The sequence below is a fragment of the Halichoeres trimaculatus genome, unplaced genomic scaffold, assembly GCF_033239565.1.
Source record: "Halichoeres trimaculatus isolate MK-OKI-2021-1 unplaced genomic scaffold, fHalTri1.1 fHalTri1_scaffold_1, whole genome shotgun sequence".
Classification (NCBI taxonomy): domain Eukaryota; kingdom Metazoa; phylum Chordata; class Actinopteri; order Labriformes; family Labridae; genus Halichoeres; species Halichoeres trimaculatus.
The window spans coordinates 21987410-22009133 of NW_027437179.1; the positions used below are offsets into that span (position 1 = coordinate 21987410).

The window sequence follows — 21724 nt, forward strand, 5'->3', positions numbered from 1 at the left end:
ATAAAGTTGGAGAGAGATGGAGTGACATTAAATCATTGTCATCATGTGGAGTTCTTCAAATGTGTTGAAACCATATAGCAGGATGCCAAAACTCAACCTGCAAGCTTGAGAGGGCCACGACTAAAACTAGAACATCAACAAGCTTCAAATCTTAATTTTATGAATAAAACTAGATCAGATGTGTCCTGCTGTAGAAGGTTGAGACTAAAAACTCTCTTCAGTAACGATGCCTCCTTAGAACAGTTAGTGTGTTTGTCCTACCATTATGTGCTGCTGTGGAAATGCTTCCTGCAGGTGTTTCACACCCACTGCTTCCCTCCTCTGAAACACCTCACTGACTCTTCAGCTGCTTTGTTTACAGGTCATTTATTCCTTCTGTCCATCTCAACATGTTATAACCCAGCATCTTTGTTTCTATTAACATTTTTCACTCTTGTCTCTATTTCTCTCTTTTTTTTCATACTAGCATCACCTTTCTTCATCCCTATCTGCTCCATGATCCTCCTCCTACAGATTGCCATCCACTTGCTCCTGCACCCAGATATGTAGACAGCAGCAAAAGTACAGCGAATTCCTTCTTCTGAGGCATTTTTTTCCCTCTAGCAGGTAAAAAAACTCATCAAATCTTTTTATGTCTCTAAAAATGAAGTTATTCTGTAGAAACCCTTTCATTCATTGATTCCCCTGATGCTGTGCACAGAAACAGCATACAGTATGGGCTATAACTACATAAGTGAAAACCTTATTTATCCTAGAATGACCTTACCCACTGTTATGTAAACTGTATTTGAATCCTCGGTATCTCTTTCTTGTAGTCAGAAATGATCTAAGCTGGTAACAGAAGGGTTTTTATATCTAATGCAGCAGTTGGCTCAACTGCATACCAGTCCAGAGTGTTGAAAGTGATCTGTTCTTCCATCCATCAGCCAGTCTGTCTGTCTGCACGTTCATGCAGTATAGTCTCGTAGGGGATACAGCTTTGTGCGTGTGGGTCTGTGTCGGTGCGTGTGTGTATATGTGCCATCAAAAGAAAAAGGGCAAGGACCCCATGCTTGCAATGCCAGCCCTGTCACACAATCCTACCTAACGATCTCTGAGTGTGAGTATCAGCGATGCAATAGGAATATCAATACTCTTAATCTGTTTACATGTTTCAAAAGTGTCTACTTCTGACTGACGCTTTACAGGAGTACCACATGTAAACACTTAGCCTTTATGTGCTTGTCCTCCTCTCAGCCCCACTTGGCCTGTAAACACATACACACACAAACACAAACAAACACACAACCTTAAATATACACAAAAGAAAAAAGCACACCAAAGCTCAGGGGAACAGACTGTTCCTGAAAAGGAGAACAGAGAGCAGCGGGGGTTATTTTAGTCATTAGAGCGGGCAGACAGATAGCTCAATGCGGAAAGGGCGTGTTTGTGTGTGTGTGTGTGTGTGTGTGTGTGTGTGTGTTTGTGTGTGTGTGTGTGTGTGTGTGTGTGTGTGTGTGTGTGTGTGTGTGTGTGTGTGTGTGTGTGTGTGTGTGTGTGTGTGTGTGTGTGAGCACATGGGTCTGTGCACTGAGAAAAAAGGCGGTGAAGTATGTTTGTCTAAAACTTACCCCCAAAATTTTGAAAATATTTTCTGTTAGATTTTTCCTTGAAGTTATAGTAGCAGTTTTTTCTTTGACATGACTGGGGTGATCTTTAGTTTAATTGTTTCCTTTCTAAAGTCTTGTCTGCAAACTCACTTTGTGCAGTTTTTGCAAACTTGAAGGATTTTTGTAACACTGCTAGCTGAAGGATCCAATTGCAAAAACAAACATATTGGTGTTGCTTACTCTGCATTTTTTCTGCTCCATTTCAAAAAGTTTTTTTTTAAGTTTTGTAATGCAGCTGTTACTGCAACACATGTGCGTGCACACGTGCCCTGTTGTGAGACAGCATCTGTGTGTGCATGTAACTACACACCCTGCACTGTTGGCTGTGAAAAAGGCCTTTCTTGGCGTTGCACACTCAGCTCTAAAAATACTCACTCTACAAATTAACACCATGTCTTTGAGCACAGGTGCCCCACACTGCCCCCAAGTGAGTGCATTTGTGTGTGTGTGTGTGTGTGTGTGTGTGTGTGTGTGTGTGTGTGTGTGTGTGTGTGTATGTGTGTATACTGGTTACATAAAAAATACCTTAAACAAATCTTGTATACTCTTGATTTTGCACTTTTGTGTATAGTGAGCAAACCGTTATCATGTATGATTGTGACTAATCTGTGGTAGAGTCCAGAGGTGACCCCTGACCCAGGCTTCCTCCGCTCTGCGTCCTCCCACTGGCTGTCAGTGTTTGAAGTGAAGGGTCTGTGACATCACAGCGTCAGACACACAATGGCTGCTGTGTGCCTTCACTGCGTCACAAATGCCTGCTTACTCTGGTAGATGCCAGGCAATGAGAAGGCCCATGAGGGAGATTATGCTGCCTGGTAGCAGTGTGTCACCATATGACCATATGATATCAGGAAGTGATATCTTGTGAAGTGTGCGTGTGTGTTGCATCATGTAACACACACACTACACCACAACATTTTATGTCATGGCTTAAACACAGTTGGAAGCTGTACACACTGCACATGTGTTAGAAATTACAAGTGTTACATAAAGGACAGATTTGATGCTAGATGCAGTTTCATTCTGTAGATCTTTTTGGTTTTAGATAGCTGCTCAACTAGTTACCGCTAAACTACCTTATATCTTTACATTTGTATATTTATTTGACTAATTTGGATGACATAGCTCAGGAACAGGGACTTTAAATAGAGTCTGGCCTGCTCCAAGGATGCTCATTGTTTTACATTAATGAGGTAATATGGTGCTTTGTGATGAAGTAGCAGTTGAGAAGTTAAAGAAGTGTTAAGAGCCTGACTGACATGGACCTTTAACAGCAAAAGTATGGATACCTTCCAGATAGTTTTATGTATAATCTTATTTTGGATAGGTTTCATTCTGTTCTTTGTTTGAAACTGCACACTAGGACTCTGTAGTTTCCTAAGCACTATCTGCAGCTCATGTAGGAGAAAAGCAAAGCTTAGCATCTGATAGTTTGCTACACATATGGTCAACTGTTCCTTTTAAACATTTTTTTTTACATACTTAATTGTTGAAGAAAATATTATTCGGAGTGGCTTCAGAGGCCATTTTGATGAAAGTTCAACTTAAAAGTGACTCACGAGGGGAAAAGAAATCTGTTCCAAATCTGTAAGAGGGGGTCAAAATGCAGGATTTTTTTTGTGACAGGAGTTTGAACTTAGACCGTAGCTTTTGTTTATGGGGCACACACTTCATCAACTAAGCCAAACAAGCCCCCATTTTCACATTTTATGGGCTGCAAAAGTTAAAATTTATTTTTGACCAGGCAGTTATATTTGCATGAGCATTATGCACTTAATAGCTTTCAATATGGCATACAAAGCCGCATCTTTATGTTATTAAATAAATTTATAAACCTGTAGAGTGGAATATACTATGGTTGCCCATAAATGTGATTTAGGATAGGTAATGGATTTTTTTTCCTTTTAAAACAAGTTACGTGTTTCACAAATATCACAACAATATAAAGAAAAAGGCTGTGTCTGTCCTAAAACTACTTAAGCAAGGAAGCAAAGGTCTTCATCTTTTCAGCTTGACAACCTTGTGATCAGTTCAGTTATCAGATTTAATACGTTGTGCTGTGTTCTTTTTACCACTCTCTCCCACCCTTTGTGTGTGTGAGCACTACACATGCACCGATCGATCAGTACCCATTTCCTTAATTTTGGGGGGTTGGGGATCGGCCCATCTTTACATATGAAACTGATCTTATATACCTCTGGGAAGGTCTGACACCTGTGCACCCCTAGTAAGTATGTTTGTTTTGGTGAAGGTGAGCACTTTGAAAGAGAAAACCATGACTGCTTCAAAAAAACTTGACCTTAAAGCCAAAAATGGTAGCAGCAGGTGTGCCACAGCCCAGCAGCATCAGGGGTTTTATTCAGTGACAGGCACATCTTTTTTTAAGAACTATTTGCCTAGGTATATGATTTTAGTTCTGCTGGTATGGGTTCTCTCTGGTTCATGTGTGAGTCTGAACGTGTGTGTTTCGATGGGTTCCTCTGCATGGGTGTGTGTTTTTCGTGCGTTCTGTCCAATGGGCACAAAGCGGGCAGTGTGTGCCCCCTCGGGTGCTGAAATGTACACTTCGTACAACAGGCGGCTTCAGTCCTCAATAGGAGCTGCCCTTCTTATTGTACCTCACACACAATGAGCTTTTCTCTCCCTCTCTGTCTTTCTCTCTTTAGCACCATATACAGACAGTGTTTCTGATGAGAGTCTGGAGGAGGCAAAGGCTGATTGGTCGTTTTAGTCCCTGATGTCTCCGCCGCTGTTTTTTTGTATCAATTTGTCTCCAAACTTAAAAAAACAGCAGAAGCATTCAGGTGTAAATCTGTCTTTTCTTTTTTTCATTTTTGGGTTTCATCTCACCTTTGTGGGGGCAGCACACAGACTTGATTGTGCAGGAGATAAACACTAGTCATTGCAGAAGGGGAACTATCAGTCTGGGACTCCCCTCTGACTGTGTGCATGTTAGTGAGTGTGTACGTGAGGAGCAAAATAGGAGGGGTATTTCACAGGATTTAATGGGTGTTCCCCATCTTCGTCGGGCTCACATGACCACCCAAGGACAACAAGAGCACATGATTAGCACATGACCTCTCCATCATCATGGAGGAAGTGCCTCTCAGTATACCCTGTTTTATGGGGACACAGTCAGGGTCCTATTAAGCTAAAGGGCTTTGATGCTAACTTTCTTCATCCCTGAGCCCTCCTTTAACCATGAGAACTGTGTGTGTGTCTGTAGACCTATACAGAGTGTGTGAATGTTTCCTGATTAGCTCTGTTGACACAATTAGGCCTAGTCTTATGTCATTTTCACTGTCCCATACAGAGAGTCTTAATTTTGAGGCTCATTTTTGGCTCCTGATCATCAAACCTTTTCGTTATTTTACTTGACTGAATAAATGAAGTCCTGCGCAGATCCAGTAGGTACATGCAGTGTGTTACAGGTGCGGTGCAGTAAGTAATAAATGAGAAAGAATTAGGTATCATATCATATCATATCATATCATAACATAACATAACATAACATAACATAACATAACATAACATAACATAACATAACATAACATAACATAACATAACATAACATAACATAACATAACATAACATAACATAACATAATATGTGTTGTTCCTGAAACAGCCCTTTATTCAAGATCAGATTGAGAGAATTTCATGATTCTGTTCTATCAAAAAATACAAAACTTTGTGAGATACCATTATTTGTTTTTGTTTCAAGTTATCACCTCATGAAATTTGAATATAACTATTGTTTCACAGAGGAAACATTTAAGAAACTCTTTGTTTTGATGTAGAATATATTGTGTATTTTAAAGGTGCTGTGAGGACTTTCTAAGTGATCTTGAAAAATTTTGACCTCTAGATATATGCCTGTTCATACTCCTCAATTCATAATAAGATTATCAGTGCCAGAGTAGGTTGTTATTTCTCAGCTTTCCAGTTGGGTCTGGCAGGATAGACTTATGGCACTGGTCCCTATGACAACACCAAACACCATGAAGGCCATTGAAGTTTAGCAGTGAAAAGGTAAAGAGAGAGTTCTGTGTTTTTACACAGTGATGTATTGAATTGAACCCTACATATATATATATATATATATATATATATATATATATATATATATATATATATATATATATATACATATACATATATGTTTATATATATATATATATATATATATATATATATATATATATATATATATATATATATATATATATATATATATATATATATATATATATATATATATATATAAAATAAAGATTCTTCTTCTTTGAACATTTTTAAATGGCTATTGTTTTTAGATACGTTTAAATGAGCTTTAAAGCAGTTGAGTCCCATATAAACCAGCAAAATGTTTATATAAATCAGCTCCTCCTATTTATTACTTCTGAACTTAACTACACAGACTCAGTTTGTTAAACTGTTAAGTTTTCAATGAGCAAAATAAAAGAAGGTTTTCAAACCTGTTGTTAAAGACATACTGTTTTTTGTTGTTGTTGGAAATGTTTTTTCATTGTTTAGGTCATTATGTGTCAAAAAAAATGTTACGTGATGTCTAGACATTGGAAGCAACATGGTCTGTTTTCACTACATTTCTATACAACACAAACATCACATGAGTATACATACGTGCTTCAAACAACCAGATCCTTTCTTCAGGCAGTTATCTGAGGCCTCAGACAGAAAGAAAGAGACACTGTAGTGACTGCTCTGGGGCACTTGCACATAATAAATAGGATTAGAAGCCTGACAACCTGTCTTTAAACTTCTAGAAGAAAGTTGACTTTTGCTTCAGTAAGAACATGGACTGCATGAGAGTGAGAGACAAGTGATCGATCTATCTTTGCCCTGTGGTGCATCAAGATAAAGATTTCAAGCATACCTGTTAGTGGAGTGGCAGCAGTGTGTAGATCTGAGGTTTCAGAGTTGACGAAATACTTATTAGGGTTTGTAAACAGTTTTTGAAATATGCTTGTTGGCTGACTAACAAGGAGGAAGAACCTGTGTTATCTCTTTGCAGGTTACGGTAGGTCAAAGAAGTGTTTGGCTTGCTTGTAAACCCAGAGTAGTGTCATACTTACTCACGATGACATGTGTCCATGTTAGACTTTTGAACTATTATCTTAATATAAGAAAGGGGTTTTTCAAATAAAGTTAAGAACTAAAGTTTCTCTTCATAAGTACAGACAAAGCAGAACATAAAACAATGAGCAGCTGAAAGTCTATCACAACCTTTCATTATTCCCTATCTGTGTCCTCAGTGCTTTTGTGATCTGATCCATATCCTATGAAAAATTTCCACAACTCATCAACTTTGATAGCAGTAGTTGTGTAGGCTTTTTTGCTGACTCCAGGCAGGAAGGATTACGTTTTGCAACTGTACCCTGACATTGTGTCAATTTCCATCATTCTTTGCTATCTTTTAAAAAAATAAAATAAAAAATTTCCTTCCTCATGCCTTGCTCTTTTGATGATTTCATTCTCCACAGCATCTCATACCTCTCGGGCTGGACTGCGGTGCATTAACGTCGGCTCGCCCTCCCCTGCCCCCTCGCCCCCCAGCAATGGCCTCACGCATTGGGCTGCGAATGCAGGTACAGCATCCTCAACTATCAATATGCAGCACATAGAAGCCTTTGATTAGCTCAATTAGATTGATATTTACCTGCCATAAGTTACAAGTTATGTACTCCTTTTTAAATGTGCCACTTTTTTTGTAAGGGGCTGCATGCAGCTATCATGTTGCCACTGATAAACTCAACCATGCTTTTGTTCCATTTAGATATTTATATATAGTTACTGTCCATACTTAGATGTCTGAGTCACTGCTTATAGTTGTCTAACAAACTGTCAGCTCCCTGAATCCACTCCCAAAAGATGCACAAAGCTCAGAGCAGGATCACTCATCAGAGTAGTCCGCTTATAGGTCAGCATGCTTTCATAAACACTCATGGGACGTGTGTGTGTGCGTGTGTGTGTCTACAGCTGATGCGAGACCAGTTGCAGCAAGAGGAGCAGCGTGAGAGGCAGCAGCTTCAGCTTCAACAGCAGCAGCAGAATGCAGCCCTGCAGTACATGCAGCATCGTATGGCGGTGCCACCTGCACCCACCCCAGCCATCAGCACCCCTCAGCATTACCAAAGCATGCAGGTCCCTGTGGAGGTTCTCAAGGTCAGTAGACCTGTGAAGAGTATTTTTTTCCACTTACTTAAGGTTCAATATTCTTTTCCTAACAAACTATGAGCTTGCCAATGAATTTCTGAGCCATAGGTGACACATTAAGTTTTTTTTCTCCCACACTCAAGAATGTGAATTGTTGTATAAAATTAAAGCTTAAGTAAATCCTCCTAATAAAAGAAACCAGGACAGGCAAATATAGCTTTAATTTGCTGAACTAAAGGCTTTAAATTAATGTATTGAAGTAAACTACTTTTTAGGATGTTGGTTGATCACAGTCTGTGCTTTTAATTATGAGCAATAAGTACTCTAAAGATGGCTACTTTAGAAGACAATACTTGCTAGTGTCTGAGCATCTCCTCCACCACTTTGTCGGTACCACTGTGCAGTCTTTAAAAAAACGTAATGGGTTTAGCAAACTCTGTGACCACATATATTCATTTAAACTATGTATTCTGAAACTAAAATTATGACTAACCAAAGGTCGGAAGGTCCTTCAGTCTTTTAGATAGAGAGGATTTTTGAACTGCAGCAGTGCCACTCAGGGGAAAATTTGGGACAGAGATGAAAAAAGAGGGTAGATGGAAAAATGTGGCAGAGCAGCAAGCAGGTAGGCAGGCAGAGCGGTGAGCAAGACAAGGAGATAAGAGGAGCTTTGACATGTTGTGAGATAGGACAGACAGGAGTGATGTAGATAGTTGAGTCAGACAGGGACAGATAAAGCTGAAGTGACATTTTGCCTGATTCCTAAGATGCTTGTGTCTGTCTTTATCTCTGATGTGTGTTTGTGTGTGCATGGTTTGTGCAACAGCCCATTATGTGCATGTTGGTGTTGATTTATGGTAACTGTAAATATGTGTGCATATGGATCAATCTGCTGCAAGGTAAGTTTACTCAGTGTTCATGCATGTGTGTGTTGGGGGCTCAGAGCTGTCAGTGTCTCCTCCTTTCATGGTGGAGATAAGATGAAAGTCTCACTGGGCTTGTCAAACCTCCTGAGCTGTTTTTGTGGACTTCATCTGTGCTGACAGAGCTAGGCCAAACAGTTTTGTCTGAATGTTTGTTCCTCTGGCCCTGACACATTTAGAGCTGACAGCCAATCCTTTTCATTCACCTAAAGCAGAAAGATGGGCTATAGAAATCATATGCCAAGAAGATTTGGTGCCAGACTTAAACGGTTAAAGGTTTCTCTTGGTTTTATATAATCCTGCAAATGTTTATTGGTTATAAAAAACAAAGGTGGAGCCACAGGGGCAGAGGAGTTGAGTCTTTCTGAGGACTAACAGGGTCCTTGCTGCTCTCACTGGGCTTAGCTCTTTGATATGAAGGAATAAAGCTCTTTGCTCCATGTGGTCAAACCAGAGGATTTAGTGCTGATTTAACCCTGCAGGCATCAGAGCTGACCTCATGGACCCTCATGGACCTGGGTCAGTGGGTCAACACATGTACTAGATTTGCATCTGAAACACAAATTTAGAGAATTGTATGTTTTTTCGTTTATGTGAAGACCTGAGTGTGGGAAGGTTGTTTTTAGTGTTGCTTTACATGTTTTTTGGAATGATTTACAACTGACAGCTCCACTTGTCTTCTCCACGATCATGTGACCTTTTCTGAGCTAGTTTCTATGCATGAAAGTAATAGCAGCCGCTTTGAAATGTAAAAGACCTGAAAGGGACTTGGGTTGGTTAATATAACTTTGTGTTTATAGATGTTGATACTTTTTTTTTACTGTGTTTGTGTTTTTTTGGTCCTTACTGGACTTGTATTGCTGCGGGGCATCATTGGAAAAGAGAGCTCTGCCTTATTGTCCCATGCTAAAGTTAGAGAGAATTGAAAATGTGCAAAAAATAAGTAGATTTTAAGTTCAAACATTGTTTATTGTTCACTCTTATACAGGTGCAAACTCACCTGGAGAACCCTACAGACTACCACATCCGTCAGTCTCGAAAACAACAGGTGAAAGAGTACCTGTCCACCACCTTTGCCACCAAGCAGGTATTACATGAGAAGCCCTTACACTTGATTATATTTTACTGCCTGACTCTCACCAGATAAACTTCATGAATGTTTGGTCGGTCACTCTGTTTTTTCTACTTTGTTGAACAATCCACAGAGACTTCCATGATGATAGTACTTACATTAATAACGCCATCACCCTGTTGTCTCCCTCTTTGTAGACGGTCCATGCAGTAGCTGGACTGGTGCCTCCTTCACCCCCTGCAAACATGGGACCCACAGGTGGATCAGCATCCGCACCACCACCCCTCCACTCTCCACACATGCGTACCGAGCAGCTCATGTCTGGAAACAGCGCCCCCAACAGCCCCATGGCCATGCTTAACATCGGCTCAAGCCACGAGAAAGAGGTAGGTGCCAGCAAGCATGGTTAGGCTGTGGCGTAATCATAAACTTTTAAACATTAAATCCTGGTTCTGTAATAAAGAAGAGTTAACAAGTTGAAGCTTGAAAAACTGCCTCTTAAATACAACTTAATGACTCTCCTGTATAAAACTCTGAGGTTTGAATCTTAACTCTAAAGTGCCATTATGTCCACATTTTATGAAAGCATCATAATGATTTAATTGCTCTTTGGTAGGTGGGTGCAGTGTTTGTAAATGTGCTGCTGTGGATGTGTTGTGTGTTTAGAGCGTGAGGGGATGAATGTATTGACTAACTGACAATAACTAAATCTGGCTATCATCGGAATTTAAATGCTTCATTGTGGCCTTGCGAGAGTCATTACAGCTTTACAAGTGACAGCAGAATGTAAGGCCCTTTGAACCTAGCAGACTTTGACCAACTCTCCTCCACCTCCTCTTTGTCTTCCTTTGTCTGTTTTCCATCTTATAGTCTCTCTTTGGAAATGAAGATTACCAGTTAGCTTTCATTAAATAAAAAGCATCATTTAAAGTCTTTTCTTGAGTAAATCATGCACCTCTCAGGAAGCTCACCTGGAGGCCTGCAGGTTTCAGGTGCTCAGTTTAACATAAAAGTTGTAACAGCCTTTTCCTTTACTGGTGTTTGCAAAACACTGACTCGAGGCTTTACTCTCTATTTAGTCAGAGTGGGGCTTGAAGAATAGAAACACAAACCAAAGTAAATCATTTTGTTTTCCAGATGGATGAGGTCATTGATGACATCATCAGCATGCAGTCCAATTACGATGATATTCAAGCATACATCGACCCCATCCAGATGCCAAACACAGTAAGTAAGCAAGCCAACTAACAAGATGTGGTATTAGGTATCCTTTATACTTTGTTCCTTTCTTTGGTCATAGAATAAAGGTTTGACATTAGGAAAAAATAAAATATTCAAGGTCAGTTTTGGTGTTTTAGGTTTGGTTTCCTCAGGTTGGGGGGTGGTCTGCCAGCCTAATCAAATTATATTCTGATTTAGAGATTCTAAATCTTTGTGGGTTAACTTTGTAATTTGCAATTTCCCTGTAAAGATAAAGAGCCTGATAAAAGAAATGGCTAGACTGGACATGACTTCTTTCTAGTTAACCTTTTTAAGAAATGTAAACAAGATAAAACTGTTGCAAAAGTGTATAAATAACATGGGATAGTATTACTACGAAGACTATATGAGGTGTTCACAATTTGCAGTGCAGGACACTACAGTGTTAACACGTTTTGTGTTGCTTCAAAATTGTCTCATGAGTTTTCTGTGGTTGTGTTCATTGAATATGAAGTTCTCCTTTAGACCCAGTATGCCCTGAGTGAGTCACAGACTTTGATGTGCTGTGTCATCAGGACTCAGACTTTGTCTCTGCTGAAGTTCCTGTAATCACAGTTCCTCTTAACACTCAGTCTTCTTTTTCTTCTGTATTTGTTACCCCAGGAGCTTAGATTTTCTTAGGTTTTAGGAAGCCATTGATGTTGATTAAGTATTTACGGGTCCCTTCACTCAACAATAATAGTAAGAAATTATTAATGATGTGATTTTTGCATTAATATGCTATCTTGAAGGTAATAGGCTGTCTTTATACAGAATATACAGAAACGTGCACAATAACTCATGTCTGCACATGTGTAATTGACTTAAACACGACACATTCCACGCCTTAACTAGCCTGGACTTTGTTAGAAACTTTACGGAAGACATGTCAGACGAAGATTGTACAATGCTTTCTGTTTAAGGCAACCACCTTAGAAAATTAACAATTAAACTGACAGCAGTTAGAGTTCAACTTGTTTACAAGACATGCAGAGAGGGAGGCAGGGAGGGAGGTGGAGAAGAAGAGGGGGAGGGAAGTGGAGGGGGATGAGGGCAATTTGTTCAAGGGGAAAACAGGCTGAAAGTCCAGTTAGGGGAAAGTTCACTCTCGTGTGGTGGGGATTGGAGGTAGAAGAAAGACAGAATCAATGCAGCCCAGGTCAGTCTCACTGGACAGAGGCAGCAGTGGCAGAGAGAGGAGCTGAGTGCACGCGAGAGGGAGAAGAGAGCGCGCTGGCCTAGAGAGGGCAGGAGTGAAGGATGAAGGAGATGAGTAAGACGTATGCCATTGTGGAGGTTATTGAAGGAGAACAGATTCAGCTGGTAAGACACTGAAGCGCTTTTTTTGTTGTTCTGTTAAATATAATTTAGGATTGTAAAAGTTTCGCATTGCTCTGAATGAACTGTAGTTTTGACAGATGCAGTAACGGCTCTAACTCCAAACCTCAGGTCCCTGATTATGGAACCCAGGCAGGGGGGTGGGTGAGGGTTTCTACTTTTTGAGACTCTTGAATTTTTACTTTGAATCTTGTGTTCTCAAAAAGATAGCTGGAGACTCTTTGCTGAACTCTTTCAGATGATTTTGGGTTTTGCAGTGCAGGTTTGGACTGGTGTAGGCTCGGCTCACTGTGTGGTCATCGGTCTGACTCTGTGTGTTGTTGTGTGTGTGAGAGGGAAACCCCAGGGAGCCCCATGTTGCCTCTTTTTGATAGTATGTCCTGTGCTGTTGATTGTTTCATCAACACAAGTGTGTTGCCATGCATTGGTTTGCCTGCGTGTGTGCTTGTTAACATCACACTGATTGATTAGATTAAGCATTTGATCAGCCCTCAGATTGATTACTGGGTGTGAAGCCAGCACAGAACTGACTGGGAAAGAAACTCTGACCACTGTAATCAGTTGTGCAGCATACTTTTACTGTGTTGTATAAGTTGTTCACAGTATTTTCATGTCACGGCGTAAAAATTGATGTTTTGTGTTGGTATATGCGGGAAATTCAGAGCTGTACTCCACAAAGTGACAGGGCAGTGAGTTAAATTCGCGGCTACTAATCCCGTTGAGGATTAAAGCGGCGAACTTGTTGGAATTCTTGGAATCTCAAAGTTTAGTAAAAGCACCACTGAATACCAGGCACAAGTGAACTGAGAAGAAGTGTGAATGTGAATGGATGGTTAGACTGAGCAGCACTGAGTCCCACTGCCATGCCTGCTTGTCTAATTGAGTCGGATGGGCAAGTATTAGAGCTTGCTGCGTGATCAGGACAGGCACAAAATTAGATTTAAAGGGTGATTTTTTTAATGTTTTGTATCATCAGCGGAAAAACAGGAAGCAAACATATCAGGGTGGGGCATTATCATACTCGTATCATACTCATGATTTTATTACAGTTAGTGCAAAACTGTGTTATACTTTTACATTCCAACAAAAATTTTCTGCTAAAAACTATTAAAGCTGACTTTATTTATTTAAAGTTCATTAAAATATCTTTGACAATATGTTACTCTCTTACATTTATGATTACACGGCTACACAAAACAGTTTATTAAGAATCAAACACAGCATGTCTTCACTGGTGAAGATTAACACTTTATCGCTGTATTTTTAAGATCTGCTGTAAGATTTTTAACAGGGCATAGCATACAATCAGACTAGAACATGTGAAGGTTTCCATGTGTATGTGGTTTTATGTGTTTGAGAATGTGTTTGATCTCACAGCACACACAGTAGCTGGTAGATAAGGTATCTTTTGCTTGGAGTTCTTTATCTGTCAGGCCTCATTAGCAGCGCCACATTTGCCCTTCCTGCAGGGAGTACCACACGATCGGTAACGAGGCAGAAAAAAGTGCACACAGGACTCAAACTAAACAACACAATTACAAAGAAATCAAGTTCTTTTCTTTGGAGTCAATGCAAAATTAAACTTATAGCCCTTATGCAATGACTAAAGTGCACAAGTTGGAAGACCAAACTAGGAGCGTGAGTTCAGGAGCTGGGGGAGGCAGAGGAGAGAATAAAGCCATAAAAAGCGATCATAAAGATAGCGTGATAGTCAATCATTGCTGTGTGTTTGGCAGACTGCTCTCAGGTGTGATGTTGTTGCATTATCTCCTGCTGTGAGTGTTATGTGTACTTTACAGTACACTAAACACGGATACGGCTTTATAAAGGTACTTACAAAGGTGTTCAAAGCTATAAATGAGTTGTATAGGAAACTTAGTAATATAAATTTAACAGCACTGTGATTTTCAGTTAAATTTTAAATAGATCAGGATCAACAGTCACCTCTGTGAGAATTAATAATACATAAGTGACTATTATGGTAAATTGTAGCCTATGGAAGATGATTGACATTATTTGTGATCTGCTCTGCAAACCTATTTCTCTCTCTCTCGAGTAAAAACACTTGATTGCTACAGGAGTTATTTTCCCATCCATCCTGTTCACATAACAAAACTTTTATTGGGGTTAGAAACTGACATAAAGTCATTCCACAAACATTTTTTTCTCCTCCCACTGCTTTTTCACAAGGATAGATGAACTGAAGCAGTTTAAAATGGTGCTCTATGGGTAACATGGTTGGTTTCTTTAATGTAAACATCAGTTCTGTGTTTGTGCTCCCTCCCCAGCTCCCCCTCTCTAGCAGTCACCTGGATGTGTATACAGGTCCTGGGATGAAGGGACCAGCTGTAGCAATGACCAGTAACTCTTGTCCTGCCAACCTGACTATCAAACGAGAACTTTCAGGTGCGGAAGTCTTGCCCTTTACAGTCAACTTTTACTGCTAGGAAAACTTAACTTGTCAATGTTATTTATTTTAAAGACTTTGCTTTGCCAATCTTAAACCACTCCCAAGAGTTTAATGACATCATTACAGAAGTTACTGCACAGCCTCAAATGTTAGTTGACAACTTTTTGTCTTTGCAAAGATACAGAAGCCCGTGCTTTGGCCAAGGAGAGACAAAAGAAAGACAACCACAACCTGAGTGAGTCTTTACCCCTGTATGCTCTACCCATTCCCCTGTGTCTGTCCAGTTCTGTTCATGTCCTCAAAACACACACACACACACACACACACACACACACACACACACACACACACACACACACACACACACACACACACACACACACACACACAGAGCAAAAGACCATAATCTGTCTTTCGCATAAACAGTTTTATACAACCTTGCACTGATTCAGCTGACATCGTGCAACTTCTTAGTGGATGGTTAACCTGGTCATTTCTGCTGTTCTTGCACTTGCGTGTAATTGCCTGTGACTCTGTGTGAGTGTGTGTGTGTATGTGTGTAGTTGGGTGCCTTAACAGTTTTATCCTTTGCTCTGTTCACAGAGTATAGAGGGATTATTAGTCTACGACATCATAAAGATGCGCACGCATTTTGACCCCAGAAGCAGCACTTTGCTACATTCATCCAGACGAGTTAGCATTTTTTAAACACCAAATTCAACCTGTTAGCAGCATCAAAATATATGGTTGCTCTGTGGTCAGTTGTCAGAAACAAGTACTATACAACAGAGGCAACCTCTATCAAGTTTTGGTGGTTACAGAGCAACCAGTGTTTTAAGGTTAATAGCAACCATGCCAACTGGTGGCTCTCAGCTGAAGGTATCAGTTGTTAACAGCCAAGAGTCACTAGTTAACAGGGCCACGCTTTACACTGAAACACCAGCTGTGTCTGCAGGTGTGTAATTTAATGCGCCGTCTTTATTGAACCTCAGTTAACCAGGTTTGACCACAAACAAGCTGTATTAACTGCTAATACTCAAAATCCAGATTTGACCTTGCTTATTTAGTGAAAAAGTTGGTTTGGAGCCGAGGTTATGACCAAACATCGACTCAATATATAGAGTAAATAAGTGAACCTATATATTATGATTAACAGAAGCAGATTTAACGATCAAAGTAACATTATGGAACATTTTGAAATTATTGACCAGTCCATTAACGCTGAAATACAAACCCTTTAATATTCTGATTTGGTGTAGTTCTCTGTACGCAGTTTTTGGTTCTTTTATTATGAACCTTATCTCAGATTTAGCAGTCTGTGTGCTCTTTTTGGTCTGGGAGGGTTCCTGATTTGTTGACACATTGATACATTGATGGTTAACTCCTCCAGGTCAGTTAACTAACCGTTATACTCCACTCAAGTTGTGTGCGCATCCACCGTTTTTGATAAATAATCCCTCTATACGCTGATCTATTGTTGCATACTTCATACTATTAAAGCTGCTGCAGAACTACATACAGTTCATACTCAGCTGCTACAGTTGTAAGGGTTATCTTACCTTCGACAAGTTTTTTTTCTGTCCTTACTTTAAGATGTCTTCATGTGTTTCCTTTGTCTCCTTTTTTATCTGCATTCTGTCCCTCTTCCATAGTTGAAAGGAGGAGAAGATTCAACATCAATGATCGAATCAAAGAGCTGGGCACCATGATACCCAAAACCAACGACCTGTGAGTTGCTTTTACCTCCTCGGGTTAAAATCATTGAGTTTAATCACCTTCCTCCTCTTACTTATCTGTGAAAACTGCTTTTGCATTTTACTGTGTGCACAGTGATGTGCGCTGGAACAAAGGCACCATTCTGCGGGCGTCTGTGGAGTATATCAAACGTATGCAGAAGGACGTGCAGAGGACCAGAGAGGTAGAGAACAACTTCAAAAGGATGGAGATGGCTAACAAGCAGCTCTTGCTTCGCATTCAGGTAATAAATCAACACTCACATGAAGACAAGTCATCTGAACTCAACCTTATTAATACAGCCAGTTTTATCTGACAGCAAATTGACAGCAACACTGGATTAGAGATTATATCAATAGCATTGTGAGAACTAATGGATTAAAAACAATCTGAAAAATATTGATAATTTATACATCAGTGGTGAAACTACACTAAATAGAAAACCTTAGACTCTCTTAGCTTAAAAAAAAATGGGAGTTTCTCGTTTTCTTCCAGAGACATTAAGTTCCACTGTTTAGAGGCAAATGAACAGAGGACTCTTCTCTTCTGTCATAAATGAAAGAGGGTCTGTAGCGTACAGGGGAACAAGCTCATTAAAATCTTTTATATCAAGTATTATGTAACTTTTCAGTCAGATCTAAAAGTAGCAGGGGCACATCATGTAATCTTTGCTGTAGCTCTGTAGTTCTCTCCTAGATCTATGGCTTGTTGCAGTAAAAACTGGGAACATTGCTGTAAAAGGATCAAACATAAACACATCCATAAACTCACACATTTCTGCTGTCTACAGGAGTTGGAGATGCAGGCTCATCTACACGGCCTCCCCAGCAACTCTCCCTCTGGCCTGACTACTCCTGACCTGATGGCCCCTTATATTAAACAAGAGACCAGCCCTGAAGAGAACCTTTCCCACTCACAGGCCCACCACCAGCCCCAGAACCAGGCCCAACCTCAGGCCCAGCAGCACCACCACTTCCTCCCACAGACCCACCTCCACCACCAGGGTCAGACTCAGCCTCAGCCCCGGCAGCTGCCACCACTCCCCCAGCACCTGCAGCCCCAGTTACCCATCCAGTACCCATCTGTGGGCAGCTCCCAGCCCTTTGACTTTGTCCAGTCGCTGGACTTGTGCGACGGGATCCCTGGCTTCTCAGACGGCATGTCTGGGCTCGGCGACCTGAGCGGCATGGACGTCCAGGGGAGGAGAGGCGATATGGGCTTCATGATGATGGATGAGCCCCTGTCCCCCATGGGAGGAGACCCACTGCTTTCTGCGATGTCCCCTGAGGAGTCAGTCGACTCTAGCCGCAGATCCAGCTTCAGCATAGAGGATGGAGACATACTGTAGACACACACATTCACTCGCACAGGCACATGCAAGGGTTTTACAGAGGTTGTAGTCAAAAGCATGCGAACACAACACATTTACAGTGTAGTAAGGAATCAGCCACTAGACATGACATCATACACAGACAAGGACGGCACTCGTTTTTGGTGCATTTATCTCATGCATAGAGGAGACACAGCACCCACACAGTTCAACCTGTTCTTATCGTAAAAAAGCATTCACACACACACACATAACACAAGAGTGCATGTGAGATTAACTTGACACGTTGCCCAACAGACTGAGCATTTACAAGGGCTGAACTCACACTGCCAGGTCAGGAGTTATAGCACACACTTGGCCTCGTTTCCATAAAGGTGCCTCTGAATCATAATTGAACAAGGGACAAAACCAGCAGTTAATTAGATTGAAGTTATCAGATACAAGGACAAACTGAGCGCATTGTCTCACTGGATAGAGGACAAGTTATTTTCTCCTTACATCAGCCTCTTTTAGTAACCATAAATGATTGAACCAACGATAGTGAATAAAATGGAAATAGCTTCATGGCCCTGCATGCATAATTCATTTTAAGGGGATGCAGTCCAGTCACATTTTTCTGTTGCTCAATCTGTTATTCCACCAATTTCTTTTGCCTCCAGCGCAAGCTGTTTGACAGAGATCTGTGTTTGCTGGCTAAGCTTAAGTGTTTTCTTTGAATGCTCACATTTAAGAAACACTTGGATGGACAGATAATCCAGCTTTCACTTATTGCATCCACCTTAATCCTCACTGTATTTCTTTTCTTTTCACAAACACACACTTTTACACACACACACCGCTTTGCCTAAATCCTATGTATATAACACTGAATACTGCTATGACCTTTACCCAGAGAAGACACTGCAAAATGTGTGTTGACTTTGCCGAAAACCAAGGACAGTTTTCAAAACACTCAGGTAATGTAACATAATACAGGATTATTTTTAAGCAGAAGCAGATGTTAACCTGAACTGAGTCTGGCTCAAAACCCCTTTCAATGTGCCTTTTCATTTTTGCAGCTGCTGCCCTTCAGAGGCATGTTTTTATAGATCAGCAGTCATGACCAGGGTTTAGATTTAAATAACTCCAGTTGTGCCTGTAAATGCTTTAGAGTTTACCCCTACACCTTGGAAAAGTTCATTATTCTGTTTCTTGTTGGCCTACAAGTCCTCGGCTTTTACTAAAAGTTCAGGCACAGCAAAATCCCAGCGACAGAGTTTGAACTTAGCTGACTGCAGGTCAAGTGTCATCTTCACCTCACCAAAAAGCTTGCACACATAGCTCACTGAGTTCACAACCTAGCATTGTTATTGCTCACCTTGTACACAAATAGGCTGTACAGTGCCCTTCAGTCCAACACACACACACAGTGCAGCCTTGAGGCTATTTTCAAATCAGCTTGTGTCCTGCTCTGATGGCTGGAGTGAAGCTGCCAGCTGCAGAGGCTGTTCTCAGGTCTGCTGTTCACCTTCAGTAAAGGGAATGAGTAATCCCGTTGGTTGCAGTCACAGTGACACATGGGTAAGGCTGAGGTGGACCACCGTTCCATCCTTGCTAACCCGGGACTCGGCTTTGAATTGATTTAGCTTCAGATCGGTATTGATGAAGGTAGTAAAAATTACTTTGTGATCTTTTTCCTTGATTAAAAAAGTGGTTGTTTTCTTTACTATATAGTTTGTTGTTTTATTTTATCTCCCAAAGCACTGGAAACTATATTATTGTTTGACTTTATACATGGAAGAAATTGTGGAATAAGATTTATTTCAGATGTTATATGCCGCTAAGCCACTTAAATGTTTTATTTGTACTTGTTGTTTTAGTTGTTTCAATTTTTATTTCAAAAACACCAATTCCCTCTCAGAGCCATTTTCAGTAAGCACACTATGATCTAGCAAACACAGCCAACTGATGTTTTACTGGGGAAAGAGCAGGGAGACATTTTGGAACTGCAAATAGATCATGTACATTTTTGATGCCATTTTTATATGATCGGGATTTTATTTTTCATTTTGTTTTTAACTTGGAGCCAGACATAGATGAAAGTGATTCTTTGGTTTGATTGAATCCAAGTTGCTCATTATATATGAATGTAAGCTTTACCTGTGGTTCTGGTATGACTGATGTGGAACTGCACAACTTTTCCCTCTCTTGAGACTGAAAAAGGACTGACTTCACAAAACTCTGAGCCAAAGGGTTGTGGTTGTTATGGCTATGAAGCACTGACTCTGCGTCTGTTTCTCTGTTGTGCCTTTTCATCTGCCCCTCGGCCACAGTTTGACTGTTGTTGTGTTGCCCAGTCCACACTTCAAAGAGCTGCTCCAGCATCCTCTACTCTTCCACTAGAGGGTGCTCTGCAGAGCAAACTACAAACTACGCAGGGAAAAGTGGTTCTTCTTCTACTGAGAATATAAAATGTTTTACCAGAATCCATTCACTGTCTGATGGTGTTTTTTTCATAACTGTGTGTTGGGAACTGTGTGGTTGTGAAATTCTGTGCAGAATAATTTACACACAGAATTTGAAAGTGGGCATTCATTGCTGATGATCAAAACCTTTGGATCTAATTACAGCCAGTCATATATCAGGCATATAGGAACGTTTAACTCTGAATGGAGTGGCCACAAACACATTTCTGCTTCCACTTTTAGATCTTTAACATCTTAGAGCCTTAGGACATCTCACAAGAAAAAAAAAAATCCAAATTCCTGTTAAAATGCAATTCATCAAAAAGGACATGCATGAAAATACGGTTATCCTGCAAAAAGTTAAACACTTTAAACACAGCACTGTTAAACAGTTTGAGAAGTTTTATACTCATGGATTGTAAGCCTATTCTAAATCATGCTCCAAAACATTGAACATATTTATGCATGAAATAACGCATGATGCAAAATTTTAAAGTTTGTCCTGTATATGTGACAAATAGATTGAAGACAAACCTTTTAATAGTATTTTCCTCATATTTCCACCAGGGGGCAGCAGTGTTCCACATTGTTAAAGAGGATGCCGGTCTCCTCAATTGTCTTTTGAGTTAATGTCGGAGTGAGAACTGAGCTGCTGTAGAATTACTTTCCTTTAATAACTTCCAAACTTCTTTTGCTGTTTTTGTTAAGTCAAAGAAAACAAACAAAAGTTTAAATGCTTCGTGCTGTTATTACTATTTTGTGCAGAAATGTGTCCCAGTGTTGGACTCAGCCAGTCTTTTATGCCACACTGAAAAAGAAAGATCATCAAGTCATTGCATAGCGCTGCCAGTGCTCTCGGTAAAGCAAAAGTGTTACATGTTTTGACTTAATATAATTTATTGGAGCCAATTTAATCTAATTCCCCTATTTTTTTCGAGGTGGTGGCCTTCAATTTCCCCTACCTCCTTCCGTTTTTGGTCTCTTTTTGTTCTCCTGTGCAGCTCTTTTCCATCATCTCCTGATATATTAGCCCAGCACTGCTTCAGGATGATCCATAAACCATTTAACAGCCTTTCTTAAGTTTAAATCGAGGTAATCTTATTTCTCATCCGCACTTATTCACACACACACACAGTCACACGCACACACACACACACACTGGATGATGCCGCAGAGCATGTTAAAGTGTAGTGGTGGTGTCTGCAGCCCATCCACAGGCCCATTCTCCCAGCTCTTTATGATGCTAATGTACTCCTAGGTCTAATAAATCCCTGTAGAGCTGCAAAGAGTAGATCTTATGGCTTACTACGATCGCCACCTTTTCGCCCATCTCTTCCCCAACACACATACACACACTGCTATTACTGCATCAGAAGTGCCTGCCTTGCACTTCCACGAATACTTGGGTG

At 40.4% G+C, this 21724-nt stretch overlaps 1 protein-coding gene across 7 annotated transcripts in view; it reads left to right on the forward strand.

The window, feature by feature from the left end:
• The window catches only part of tfeb (transcription factor EB), a 36221-nt gene extending 15890 nt beyond the window's left edge, over positions 1-20331 (forward strand). For 2 of the 7 annotated variants that reach the window (XM_074676969.1, XM_074676978.1), the window contains exons 2-12: positions 467-606; positions 7153-7257; positions 7649-7834; positions 9737-9835; positions 10018-10206; positions 10958-11047; positions 14686-14803; positions 14986-15042; positions 16460-16535; positions 16629-16785; positions 17332-20331. In XM_074676969.1, the coding sequence (XP_074533070.1) occupies positions 7228-7257; positions 7649-7834; positions 9737-9835; positions 10018-10206; positions 10958-11047; positions 14686-14803; positions 14986-15042; positions 16460-16535; positions 16629-16785; positions 17332-17889 (1560 nt within the window). In that variant the 5' untranslated portion in view covers positions 467-606; positions 7153-7227 and the 3' untranslated portion in view covers positions 17890-20331. The remainder of the gene's footprint in view (positions 1-466; positions 607-7152; positions 7258-7648; positions 7835-9736; positions 9836-10017; positions 10207-10957; positions 11048-14685; positions 14804-14985; positions 15043-16459; positions 16536-16628; positions 16786-17331) is intronic. The other 5 variants (XM_074676962.1, XM_074676989.1, XM_074677008.1 and 2 more) reach the window with 4 other exon arrangements.
• The last annotated feature ends 1393 nt before the right edge of the window (positions 20332-21724 follow it).